General features: G+C 39.5%; 1 protein-coding gene across 1 annotated transcript in view; it reads left to right on the top strand.

Annotated features, from left to right (window-relative positions):
* The window catches only part of LOC126236860 (SH2 domain-containing protein 4B-like), a 612,474-nt gene that overhangs the window by 586,899 nt on the left and 11,298 nt on the right, over positions 1 to 14,277 (top strand). Inside the window, exons 3-7 of the mRNA XM_049946482.1 lie at positions 9,361 to 9,523; positions 11,352 to 11,592; positions 11,902 to 12,058; positions 12,896 to 13,043; positions 13,258 to 13,412. Coding sequence (XP_049802439.1) covers positions 9,361 to 9,523; positions 11,352 to 11,592; positions 11,902 to 12,058; positions 12,896 to 13,043; positions 13,258 to 13,412 — 864 coding nt within the window. The remainder of the gene's footprint in view (positions 1 to 9,360; positions 9,524 to 11,351; positions 11,593 to 11,901; positions 12,059 to 12,895; positions 13,044 to 13,257; positions 13,413 to 14,277) is intronic.

The following is a 14,277-nucleotide window of genomic DNA, read 5'->3' as shown; positions in this document are numbered from 1 at the left end:
GCACGACACAAAGTTTTACGCCTCTCCTGCACCCGCCAACACCGACACTGGACTGCTGATGACAGGAAACTTGTTGCCTGGTCGGACGATCCTCTTTTCAAGTGTATCGAGCGGATGGACGTGTACGGCTATGGAGGCAACCTTGTGAATCCATGGATCCTGTATGTCAGCAGGGGACTTGTCGAACTGGTGGAGGGTCTATAATGGTGTGGGGCGTTTGCAGCTTGTGTGATGTGGGTCCCCTGATACATCTAGATACGACTCTCCTGATGACACATACCTAAGCATCCTGTCTGATCACCTGCATCCATTCATTTCCATTGTGCATTCCGACGGACTTGGAAAATTCTAGCAGGACAAAGCGACGCCCCACACGTCCAGAATTGCTGCAGAGTGGCTCCAGGAACACTCTAATGAGTTTAAACACTTCCGCTAGCCACCAACGCGGCACACATGAACATTATTGATCATATCTGCAGTTTTACAGACAGCCCTGCAGGATTCATGGTGTCAATTTCCTTCAGCAGTACTTCAGACTTTAGTCGAGTCCGTGCCACGTCGTGTTGCGGCACTTCTGCGTGTTCGCGGGGGCGCTACACGATATTAGGCAAGTGTACCAGATGAATAGCGACTTGTAGGCTTCCGTAAAAAGTTCCAGTTCCGATCCTGTTAAAAACTTGGGTAATACCGACTTTTAAATCATTTTCTTGAAAGAAAAAGATAAGGCTACACTATATTTTTTCCTTTCCGTGAGAGCTGGGAGATTGAGCCCATGTCTCCCTACACTGAAGCACTTGGAACACGAAAACGGTCATATTCGACAATGTTCTTGGGTGCATTACGTGTTACCATCCCTCGCCATATGAGGGTACATCCATAAATCGTTTGTTAACCAATCTGTCAACAGTTGCAATACTTATGTTTGGCGACTAATTTCACACCTTACAGGTTCATTTCCAAGCCCGGCCTGTTGAAGCTCCACTGAAATTGTGTGACCTTAATATTGAACATCACATTGGCAACATATGCTTTATAAAATGTTTGCGGAATGAATGCCACAACCCTCACGTATTTCTTAGCAAGTCAAAATCAAAATGTTTTAATTCGGCGTCCAGGTGTTCCGAAGAGCAAGAATTAAAAAGCCTGAGCAGGCTTTCAACAAAAATAGCTATTCAGGGAAAGAAAGAAAAAGAGTTTGTGACGAAATAAGAGTAGGCCTAATGGCAATCATAAAACGCAATGGAAGAACACGGTTTCTCCCCCATTTACCACAAAAGTAACTCATCAGATTGGGTAGGTTTCAGAGAAACATGTGATCAGACCGGCTTTTAAAACCAACTAAGAAAATATTTGAAGCACTCCGATCCGTAAAAAATGAACTCCTTCCTTGGTTGGCATGTGGGGCACATACGGTCCTGGGTACTTGTGGAAAAATCTACATTGGATCTACCAAGAAAGCGTGAATACAAGAATGTGTGGCCAAGATAGACACAAAGCCCATGCCTACTACAGTAGTACAAGTTTATATGCCAACTAGCTCTGCAGATGATGAAGAAATTGAAGAAATGTATGACGAGATAAAAGAAATTATTCAGGTAGTGAAGGGAGACGAAAATTTAATAGTCATGGGTGACTGGAATTCGAGCGTAGGAAAAGGGAGAGAAGGAAACATAGTAGGTGAATATGGATTGGGGGGAAGAAATGGAAGAGGAAGCCGCCTTGTAGAATTTTGCACAGAGCATAACTTAATCATAGCTAACACTTGGTTCAAGAATCTTAAAAGAAGGTTGTATACCTGGAAGAATCCTGGAGATACTGAAAGGTATCAGATAGATTATATAATGGTAAGACAGAGATTTAGGAACCAGGTTTTAAATTGTAAGACATTTCCAGGGGCAGATGAGGATTCTGACCACAATCTATTGGTTATGAACTGCAGATTGAAACTGAAGAAACTGCAAAAAGGTGGGAATTTAAGGAGATGGGACCTGGATAAACTGAAACAACCAGAGGTTGTAGAGAGTTTCAGGGAGAGCATAAGGGAACAATTGACAGGAATGGGGGAAAGAAATACAGTAGAAGAAGAATGGGTAGCTCTGAGGGATGAAGTAGTGAAGGCAGCAGACGATCAAGTAGGTAAAAAGGCGAGGGCTAATAGAAATCCTTGGGTAACAGAAGAAATATTGAATTTAATTGATGAAAGGAGAAAATATAAAAATGCAGTGAATGAAGCAGGCAAAAAGGAATACAAACGTCTCAAAAATGAGATAGACAGGAAGTGCAAAATGGCTAAGCAGGGATGGCTAGAGGACAAATGTAAGGATATAGAGGCTTGTCTCACTAGGGGTAAGATAGATACTGCCTACAGGAAAATTAAAGAGACCTTTGGAGAGAAGAGAACCACTTGTATGAATATCAAGAGCTCAGATGGCAACCCAGTTCTAAGCAAAGAAGGGAAGGCAGAAAGGTGGAAGGAGTATATAGAGGGTTTATACAAGGGCGATGTACTTGACAATATTATGGAAATGGAAGAGGATGTAGACGAAGACGAAATGGGAGATAAGATACAGCGTGAAGAGTTTGACAGAGCACTGAAAGACCTGAGTCGAAACAAGGCCCCGGGAGTAGACAACATTCCATTAGAACTACTGATGGCCTTGGGAGAGCCAGTCCTGACAAAACTCTACCATCTGGTGAGCAAGATGTATGAGACAGGCGAAATACCCTCAGACTTCAAGAAGAATATAATAATTCCAATCCCAAAGAAATCAGGTGTTGACAGATGTGAAAATTACCGAACTATCAATTTAATAAGTCACAGCTGCAAAATACTAACGCGAATTCTTTACAGACGAATGGAAAAACTGGTAGAAGCGGACCTTGGGGAAGATCAGTTTGGATTCCGTAGAAATGTTGGAACACGTGAGGCAATACTAGCCTTACGACTTATCTTAGAAGAAAGGTTAAGAAAAGGCAAACCTACGTTTCTAGCATTTTATAGACTTAGAGAAAGCTTTTGACACTGTTAACTGGAATACTCTCTTTCAAATTCTGAAGGTGGCAGGGGTAAAATACAGGGAGCGAAAGGCTATTTACAATTTTTACAGAAACCAGATGGCAGTTATAAGAGTCGAGGGGCATGAAAGGGAAGCAATGGTTGGGAAAGGAGTGAGACAGGGTTGTAGCCTATCCCTGATGTTATTCAATCGGTATATTGAGCAAGCAGTAAAGGAAACAAAAGAAAAATTCGGAGTAGGTATTAAAATTCATGGAGAAGAAGTAAAAACTTTGAGGTTTGCCGATGACATTGTAATTCTGTCAGAGACAGCAAAGGACTTGGAAGAGCAGTTGAACGGAATGGACAGTGTCTTGAAAGGGGGATATAAGATGAACATCAACAAAAGCAAAACGAGGATAATGGAATGTAGTCAAATTAAATCGGGTGATGCTGAGGGAATTAGATTCGGGAATGAGACACTTAAAGTAGTAAAGGAGTTTTGCTATTTAGGGAGTAAAATAACTGATGATGGTCGAAGTAGAAAGGATATAAAATATAGACTGGCAATGGCAAGGAAATCGTTTCTGAAGAAGAGAAATTTGTTAACATCGGATATAGATTTAAGTGTCAGGAAGTCGTTTCTGAAAGTATTTGTATGGAGTGTAGCCATGTATGGAAGTGAAACATGGACGATAACTAGTTTGGACAAGAAGAGAATAGAAGCTTTCGAAATGTGGTGCTACAGAAGAATGCTGAAGATAAGGTGGGTAGATCACGTAACTAATGAGGAGGTATTGAATAGGATTGGGGAGAAGAGAAGTTTGTGGCACAACTTGACTAGAAGAAGGGATCGGTTGTTAGGACATGTTTTGAGGCATCAAGGGTTCACAAATTTAGCATTGGAGGGCAGTGTGGAGGGTAAAAATCGTAGAGGGAGACCAAGAGATGAATACACTAAGCAGATTCAGAAGGATGTAGGCTGCAGTAGGTACTGGGAGATGAAGAAGATTGCACAGGATAGAGTAGCATGGAGAGCTGCATCAAACCAGTCTCAGGACTGAAGACCACAACAACAACAAGTCTTTGCCGACTAGGGAAAACAGAAAAATCAGCTGTAGCAGAGCATGCTCTTCAATCAGGAAATCATCAAGTGAAGCTTTCCGAAACTAAAACGTTATCCACAACGCCAAGCTATTATTATCCATGGCCATATAGAAAAGCCAGCGAAATACACAAACATGGGGATAATTTTAAAAGAAAAGAAGGAGCCATTAAACAAAGTGATATAATTATGGACAGTGGTCTGCAAAATTGATAGTTAAGTCTTATCTCCGACAGTAATTATCTTTGCTGACCACTTATAAACTACACCACACTCATTTTACACAGTATTTAAGTCGCTGTCCGACGCCTGCCTCGTCAGTCGGCAGGGCTCCTCCGAAAATGTCCAGCACAGCCCTGGATGGAACGTGAGGAGCCGAAAAGTTTCTTGGACCACTGAAACACAAGACGGAAGACTCGCCAGCAGCTATGACAACGTGTCTTGAAAGCCTTCAGTGTGTCTTCTAAATGATTGTTTTTCTCATTCAGAAGCAGCTATGACAACGTGTCTTGAAAGCCTTCATTGTGTCTTGTAAATGATTGTTTTTCTCATTCAGAAATATTTCAGTCTCTGTTCTCAAGATAAAGAAGCTTGACGAAATTATATCAAAATTTAACCACGTCGTTACCATGTTGTATGTGAGACCACTCGAATAATATGCTACCTCTTCTAGGAAAGACATGAAATGGAGTCGAGTCCATAACATCGAATGAAATTGACGATAGACATACTGGACTCGTATTCGAAAGAAAGGAAACCTGATTTAACTACTCAACAAAAACAGCCAGGAAGTCGCCGTCAGGCACAGTTTTCCTGATGGCATTTCTATTACTTATGAACAAGTGAAGGCAGTGCTGCTAGATGTCTCTCTTAGGATTAAACGAGCGGGAAGAATTGCGCGCTACTTTAAAAAAACTTTCACGCAAGCGCGGGCCAGATTAAATCCTTTCCTCTGTCGGATGCGGCCCGCAGGTAGCATTTTGGAGACCCTGTTCTAGGCAGTAAGAAATATAGAGCAGAAAGACTAATAGAGTTCTGCAATAAATTTCAGATGGTAATAACGAATACTCTGTTCAAGAATCAGAAGAGAAGAAGGTATACTTGGAAAAGACACGGAGACACGGGAGGATTCCAGCTGTATTACATCATGATCAGACAGAGATTCCGAAATCAGATACTGGATTGTAAGGCGTACACAGGAGCAGATATAGACTCAGATCACAATTTAGTAATGATGAAGAGTACACTGAAGTTCTAGGGAATCGTAGGCTATGGCAAAATCAGCGCGGAAGGAAGTGGGATACTGAAATACTGAGGAATGATGAGAAGCATTTGAAGTTCGCTAATGATGTGGTTACTGCGATGAGGAATATCACAGAAGACTGTACCGTCACAGATGTTCAGACAGACATATGCACAAGGAAAGTAACTCCAAATAAATCTTGGATAACAAGAGAAATCATTTAGGAATGAAAGAAGTAGGAAGTGCAGGGCAGCCAAGGCGAAATGGCTGCAGGAAATATATGAAGAGATGGGAAATGAAATGATGGTCGGAAGGACTGGATCACCATACAGAAAAGTCTAAACAAACTTTGGTGAAATTAAAAGTAAGGGTGGTAACATTAAGAGTGGTGTGGGAATTCCATTGTTAAACTGAGGGGGAAATACAGCTAAGCAGAAACAGTACACCGAGGGCCTCTATGAGGGGACAGGACTTGTCTCATAAGTTGGTAGAAGAAGACACTGAAGTCGATAAGGAAGATACACGTGATCCAGTATTAGTAAGAATTTAATAGGGCTCTGGAAGGCCTGAGATCAAATGAAGCAGAAAGGGTAGATAACACTCCATTGGAATTTCTAAAATCATTTGGAGGGAAGGAGGGAGGGGGGGGGGGGGAAGACAGCAAAACAACTACCAGTATTCTAGTTGATGTGTAGAATGTTTGGCGACATACCGTACCATCAGACTTTCGGGAAAAAAAACATCATCCACATAATTCCGAAGATTGCTAGGGCAGATAGGAGTAAAAATTATCACAAAAGCAGGTTAGCATCTCATGCATCCAAGCTGCTGACAATAATAAAATACGGAAGAATGGAAATGGCTTTAGGAAAGGTAAAGGCACGATATAGGCAAGGCGGCTGAAGTGGCCAAGCGGTTCTAGGCGCTACAGTCTGGAACCGCGCGACCGCTACGGTCGCAGGTTCGAATCCTGCCTCGGACATGGATGTGTGTGATGTCCTTAGGTTAGTTAGGTTTAAGTAGTTCTAAGTTCTAGAGGACTGATGACCCCAGAAGTTAAGTCCCATAGTGCTCAGAGCCATTTGAACCATTTGGTGTAGGCAATTCTGACTTTGTGCTTGATAATGGAAGCAAAGCTGAAGAAAAATCAAGATACGCTCACACGATTTAGGGACCTAGAAAAAGTGTTCGTCAATTTGAAATAGTGCAAGAAGAAATTCTGAGAAAAATAGAAGCGACCCATAGGAAAAGATGGGTGATGCGTAATATGTACAAGAATTAAGGGGGAACAATAATACTGGAATAACAGGAATTATGTGTTCAATTTAAAAAGGTGAAAGGCATGAGTGCAGTCTTTCACTCCTAGTGTTCAATATATACACTGAAGATGCAATGACAGAAATAAAAGAAAAGTTCAAGAGTGAGATTAAAATTCTGGATGATAGGGTATCAATGATAAGATTTGCTGATGACATTTGCTATCATCAGTGAAAGCAAAGAAGAACTGCATGATCTGTTGCATGGAATGAATAGTCTATAAGTACTGAATATGAACTGAGAATAAACTGGAGATGTGCGGCTGGTCCCAGCGGAGGTTCGAGTTCTCCCTCGGGCATGGGTGTGTGTGTTTGTCCTTAGGATAATTTAGGTTAAGTAGTGTGTAACCTTAGGGACTGACGACCTTAGCAGTTAAGTCCAATAAGATTTCACACACATTTGAACAATAAACTGGAGAAACATGAAAGTAATGAGAAACAGCAGAAATGAGAACAGTGAGCAACATAACATCAAAACTGGTGGTCACGAAGTAGACATAGTTAAGGAATTCTTCTTCTACCTTGGAAGCAAAATACACACAGTGGTTGAAGTAATGGAGGATGTAAGAAGGAGACTAACACAGGCAAAGAGGCCATTCCTTGCCAAGAGAAGTCTACTGGTATCAAACATTGACCTTCATCTGAGAAAGAAATTTCTGAGCATGTGCATTTGGAACACAGCATTGTATGGTAGTGTATCATGGATAGCGGGAAAACTGGAACAGAAGAAAATAGAGCTATTTGAGATGTGGTGCTACAGATGAATGTTGAAAATTAGGTGGATTGATAAGATAAGTAATGGGGAGGTAGTCCACAGAATCAGTGAAGAAAGGAACATAGGAAAACGGTGACAAGAAGGAGGTACAAGATGGTAGGACACGTGTTAAGGCCTCAGGAAATAGCCAACATAGTACTAGAGAGAGCTATGGAGGATATAAACTGCAGGGGAAGATAGAGATACATCCAGCAAATAACTGAAGAAGTAGTGTGCAAATACTACTCTGAATGGTGATGGAGAGGAATTTGTGGGACTAGAAAGTCTATATCTATCTCACCAACAAGTTAGGTACTGCTTGTTTTGCATTACATGTAATTAGTATTGTGTTATAATGATCTTGATTCCATAATATTTAATCAAATGACATGTACCAGCTAGAACACTTCAGTAACTTTTTTATCAGTCTTCAACAAAGCAATTCCAAAAACATTGCCACTACAAAAAAAAAAGAAAATTTATATAACCAAAGAGTGACTGAGCTGTCAGCTCTGTTCTCTCCAAAGCAGAACACTTCACAATGTACTGCGCACTTTACCCTCTCACAGTGGTGATTCTCACACAGCCTCACCCCACACACACAGAAGAGTGAAGCTCTGGGGATATACAGGTAGTGGTGAGCGATGTGCCGACCCACTCATAAAGACCACTTTGATACTGGAGCCGGCCGGTGTGGCCGAGCGGTTCTAGGTGCTTCAGTCTGGAACCACGCGACCGCTACGGTCGCAGGTTCGAATCCTGCCTGGGGCATGGATGTGTGTGCTGTCCTTAGGTTAGTTAGGTTTAAGTAGTTCTAAGGTCTAGGGGACTGATGACCTTAGATGTTAAGTCCCGTAGTGCTCAGAGCCATTGATACTGGAGTCTTGTCTCCAGGAGATGTTTGCTGTTGAAATTGGTGTGTTTTGTCCATGCTCTGGGTCTTCTTCCTTCTGTCTCTATAGGGCAACAGTGTCTCTTTTTACTGTTTGTGATCCCTGCATCTGCCACCAGTATGTGCACTGTTTTCACTCTGTCCAGTGATATGGTCTGCCATTTGCCATTAACATCTATTTGTATTGAATGCTCCCCGCTCAGCAATATTTTGTATGACCTTGAATAAGGCAGGTGCAATGGTGGTTGAACTGCATCCATCCTCAGCATGACATGTGAACATGGATAAAGTTCCTTGTCCAGGAATATGTTGCTGTTCCCATTAATGAACCAGATGAAGGGAGGAGCTTGGACATGTGGCCCTGTACTTGTTACAGGATGTATGACAATTCCCCCATGGTTCACTGCTCTTGTGCCACAAAGAATTCTGCTGCCAGAGGCAAGGTCTCACTGAAAACCAATTTTGCCATGCAATTATACTGTCTCTGGATGAATAATTTACTACTACCACTACTATATGAGAATGATGAAACCAATTAATTATTTCCTCATCAGTGAGGAACTACATTTTACTGCAGGAATTAAAAGCTTTTTGAATCGATATTTACTGAAAACTTTGTCTTTTATCCTTAAGTATATGTACCACTAGCAGATTTTAAAATGTTCAAAATGGCGATCCTAACTGTTCCATCTAGTAAAATGAAAGGTACCCAGTTGTAATAAGCAGCTAGAAAATGTTTTAATAGCTTTTGTAGAAATGAATGTCAGACATACCGTTAACATAATATTGACTGGAATTAATTCAAGGCACTAATGCACACTTTTCTAATAACAATATTCCCAGCAAGTTTAGAGCTTCCTAGCTGGACAGTAGCTTGCTGGTCAGGCTAAGATTAAATAGCTTTCGGTGATGCAAATTCAAATACTGTTGTAAATCATTAGTCAATTCATTTTGGTCAGATGATGCCAATAACTTGTGCAGATAAGTTTATGTCACATTTAGCAATAAACTCTCTGTGCAGCTTGTGCATAATAATTTTTCTTCATTTTTTTCAGAACCAAACAAGAAGAAGGTTGATTTTCTGCTGGGATCAGATGGGGAGCCCTGGGTGTGGGTTATGGGTGAACATCCAGATGACCCATCGATAGAAGAGATCCTTGAGCGTGAAGCAAGGGAAAAGGCAAGGCAACAAGCCGAAAAAGAAGCCGAACAGCTCAGGTATGTGAAGGACCATCTACATTCATTTCAGCAGCAACTAGTTTACTGATTCTGTACCAAGTCAACAGCTGATTTTGTATGTTTTTCATCAATGTGCTACTATACCTAACAAGCCAGAAATTGTGGTGTTTAAAGGATACTAAACTTGAGTATTTTGAGATGTACTGATATAAACAACTTACACTATATAACATCTTAAGCTCATACTAACTTAACTCTTCAAAGCACTGGCAACCAGTACAAATTGTTGCATTACAAGAGCACATAAAATTTTGTCGCACATTCTCAAATGTTCCTATTAGTCGTAGTACACTGAGACAGAGATCTAGGACCTACCAACATGTTTCTCTTCAGTTTCTACTGAGGTTTCAGACATAAACAATTTTGTATAATCCAAGAGCGAAAAAATCCACAGAAGTGAGATCCAGTGATCTTACTGATTGTGAATCACTATCAGCCCTTACAATCAAACAAGGTGGGCACCAATATCTGTTGCTCAAGTGCTCATAGGATTAATATTAAAGTTGGGAGATGGACTGTCATGTTGAAAACATGTCCTGTCACAGGTCACAAAACAGTGGCAATACATCTTGAATGGTGCACTATTCAAATTGGGTGGCAGCAATAAGGGCCTGTTAGTTGTTGCTATTTTAATCATGAACTGTTAACAGTGACAAACTTTGCCGTGAACACACAATACAAGATTATATATTGTTTTTCAATATATTACAGTCTGTGTTGATGTAGCAGGCACATGTTTATTATAAAAAACAAGTAGTTTATAAATGCACAACTCTCACGTATTTCTCACCCAAGACCTGATGAAGCTTGAAAGCTTCATTTATGACCATTGGTCATCATCTCCATTGTGCAGAGCTAAGTGTTTTGGACATCCTCTACATTCAGGCTGAAATTAATAGGAAACAGACTCTCAGTTCCTTGGATTAAATGCCTCCTTGATTTCACTTCTACTTAACATTTACTTTTATTAAGACTATTCTGCATGCAAAACTTGTGAGAACAGCAGATAAGCTTATGGAGTAAATTTTTACAGTGTTTGGGACTGTAAAATGGAAACAGGGAATCTAACAGTAAGTTTCATAAGTGTACTGTATGCAACAAAGTTGACATTATTATGTCAGTGTTTATTTACAAATGGAAGTTAATTAAGTTGTATGAAGTAGTTTAATGTTTTATTTGGGTTACATCATAAGAACAGAAAACATATCACATTTCTTAGATGATCTATTTCTTATTTCTGGTTGCAGTTGTTTGATACAATAAGGGAAAAAATCACCTTATACAGCTCTTCTTCTTCATTCCAATTTCTCATGAGAATTCAGTTGCAGTCTGTATAGAGTATATCCAATTATCACCACCAGCAATGCAGTTTTTTGTTGGAGCAGCACACAGGCACAATTTACAACCATTCCACACTGTTATTGTGTCATTCCTTATCCCTATAGCGTTTCTGCTTTATGATGAAATCTGTGGAACAAGACATGTGAGGTAATTTATATTACATTAGTCATATGTCACAGATCTTGCTGAGAGGAATTCCTGGGATGTGGAAAGAAATCAAAGATGTACATTTATTTAATTTTTTAAAGTGAAATACTATGAAATGATGCTAGATGAAAGATAAATGGCATGAATCACACAATTAATATGTATATTCAGTTATTTAATTAATTTACAAAATGATCACAGATGTAATACATCAACTACATACATGACCACTATAACTGTAAATAAAAACTGTAATCATCCACAATGTGTCAATGAACCTAAGATAAACGTAGTGACAGTTTGTGTATTTTGATTGCAGAAAGTCAATGGAAGCAGAATTGACTGAGCTACTGGACTTAAACCAGAAACAGATACAGGCTATGGAGGCCCTTCAGCACAAAGAGGCAGATCCAATGGATATATACTGCTCAGTAGATGAAATCAGAGACAGAATAAAACAGCAGTTTCCTAATAATAACACGAAGAATAATATTAACAGCACTATAGAGATCAGCTTTGCTGATAAACGTGATGCTTTGCAAGAAATCTCTCTCAATACTGTAAGTTTTTGCACAATTCAATAACAAAATAAGTTATTTATTGCACACAAAGCAAGTGGGGACTAAATGTAATTATTTTCACTATTAAAGAAGTTCCTCTGATAACCTACTAAATGAAAGGAAAGTCAACAGAAAGAAGAAATTATTTTATGTGCATCAAATCTTTCCTTAATTTTGTTGAATGAATCTGTCACTCCTTCATTTTCTCAGTGAGAATAACCATTTGATAATCATGTTGTTACTATAAACAACAATTTTATTTATTCAGTTTGATTTATCCAAAGTAAGAGATTTCTTGTCTTTTTTCAGCCAAAGAAGGTATCTCAACGTGTTGCACTCTGGGAGAAACGTGTGATGGAAGAAAGGACATCTGAAATATTCAGACGGATTCAACGTAAACAAAAAGAAGTTGCTAAAGAAGCTGAGGAGGAAGAGCATAAGAAAGAACAGCTATGGAGGGAGCAAGGTACTACCATTTATCAAAATAAGTTAACTTTAGTAAGTTCTTTAAATAGAAGTAAGCAGTCAAGATATATTATTTTTTTTTAACTATGACTGCAACAATTCATATAAAAGGAAGAAGGTTACCTTGATTTGATGGACTAATGAAGAAATTGGAGTGCAAAATTGTGCTTGTTTCTAACTTTAAGGCTGGTGAAATACATTTCTCTTTTGATACACAGTTGATGATGCTGGTCTTTTAATCAGCAGTGTCTGCTATGAAGCTCAAGAAAGCACAAGTTGGAGAGAAGAAAGATAGGAACTCATGGCATCACAAACAACAACAATAACATTCCCTTCATTTCATTTGGTTGATTGTAGTAGAAAAGTCTCTTGGCTTGCTGATCCAAATATTGTTTGGTTGGTTGGCTGATTTGTGGGAGAGACCAAACAGCAAGGTCATTGTTCCATCAGATTACGGAAGGATGAAGAAGGAAATCAGCTGTGCACTTGCAAAGTAAACATCCCAGCATTTTCCTGAAATGATTTAGGGAAATCATCTAAAATCTAAATCAGAATGGCTGGACGAGGGTTATGAAATGTCATTCACATGAATGGGAGTCTAGTGTGCTAACCACTGCACCACCTTGCTTGATCCAAATATTATACATCAAGTTTGGTCAAAGTGAAAATAAAGAATGGTTACTGCAACTAGCATTCATTGCAACCTTCAGCATTTTTAATTTTGTTATCCTACCAATAATACATACGCCGTTGCCAAGAACTTTGACAAAAATTAAAATGTACTTTTTCTAAAAACAAAATTGATGATTAACTAAGTAACAGATTTGACTTTTTTCAGAACGTAAAGCAAAAGAAGCTGAAATGCAGATACGTGAAATAGCACGGCGTGCTCGAGAAGAACATCGCAGAACTTCAGTACTGGATATGGATGTTGATATTCAGGCCAATTCAACAAAAAATACACTCTCTGTGGAAACTAGCAGCAGGTGAATTTTCTTTCTTAGATAATCTCTAGATCTTGCATAATTATCAACAACAAAATAAATTCATAAGTCCTTAGGCTATGATGATTTGATTTGTTTTAGTTGTAAATCTTCACAAATTATGACATTACTGTCTGGAGTCAGCTTGGAACATTAAGAATATGATGAATCACAAAAGTTTTCTCTCAAATGATGAATCAAACCTTTATCATTTCAGTCAAAATAGCCAGTCAGCTGTCAACATAACTAATAGCACAACAACTGCAAAGCCAGAAAGTAAAGAAGCTGTGGTGGAATGGTTTCGCTCTAGTGAAATAGCACGAAGAGCAGGCTTAGAGCCTACATCTAATCAAATATCTCCTTGGTTCCATGGTAAGTACAATTAAACAACCTCCTTAATCTTCTGGTTGTTATTCTGCTTTATCTTCTTGTATCCTCTGAATGCACCTGCATATAGTTAACAATTATATTATTCTGCACAATAGTTTCTCACATTACTTCACAGTTTAGTATTGTAACATTATTTATTGCATATACTACAGTAATTTTTTGTGTGTTTGTTCGGTTTTTACAGTCTCCATTTTTGGGTTTTAAATTTTCCTATCAGCTTTCTGTGGTTTCATGACTTTAACGTATGTGATCACACAGTAAATGCTGCATTAAATTAAATTAATGTTTGTGCATTGTCTTATTCATGCATATTAGTTACTCTTGCTCCAAGCTATGTGCATAGTAATGTAAGACTCAAACAACAGCAAGGTTACAATGAACCAAAGTTTATTCTCCTTCCACACACAAATGTACAACAGCTGAGAACATAGACACAAACGTAACAATAATCCAGGTACTGATAAAAGCAGTCGCTGACAATACGTATGAACACAATATGAGGACAAGTTCCCCCTGCACTGTGCTTTTAAAGAGGAGGGGTCCAGTAGACAGTGTGGTAGATGCTATGCTATCTGTGCAAGTCCTGTGGCCACTCGTGGCCTGGTACCACAGTGCAAATCATAGTATTATGTGCAGAGTTATAGCACCCCTTCACCATTGTGGGTGTTGGAGCCTCAGTTGAAATATTCATGGCCTCTGCAGTGGATGCTGAAGGAGATGGTGGCAGTGGAAGGAAATTTTGGAGCAGAACCAGCGAGTAGGGGCAGAAGTGGCATGGCCATGGGCACACATAATGGTCTCTCCCCCGTGAAGTACCATAAAGTGGACCAGTGACAAGAGAGCTGGT

This window comes from Schistocerca nitens, chromosome 2, assembly GCF_023898315.1.
Source record: "Schistocerca nitens isolate TAMUIC-IGC-003100 chromosome 2, iqSchNite1.1, whole genome shotgun sequence".
NCBI classification, from domain to species: Eukaryota; Metazoa; Arthropoda; class Insecta; order Orthoptera; family Acrididae; genus Schistocerca; species Schistocerca nitens.
This window is presented reverse-complemented; position numbering and strand designations above follow the sequence as displayed.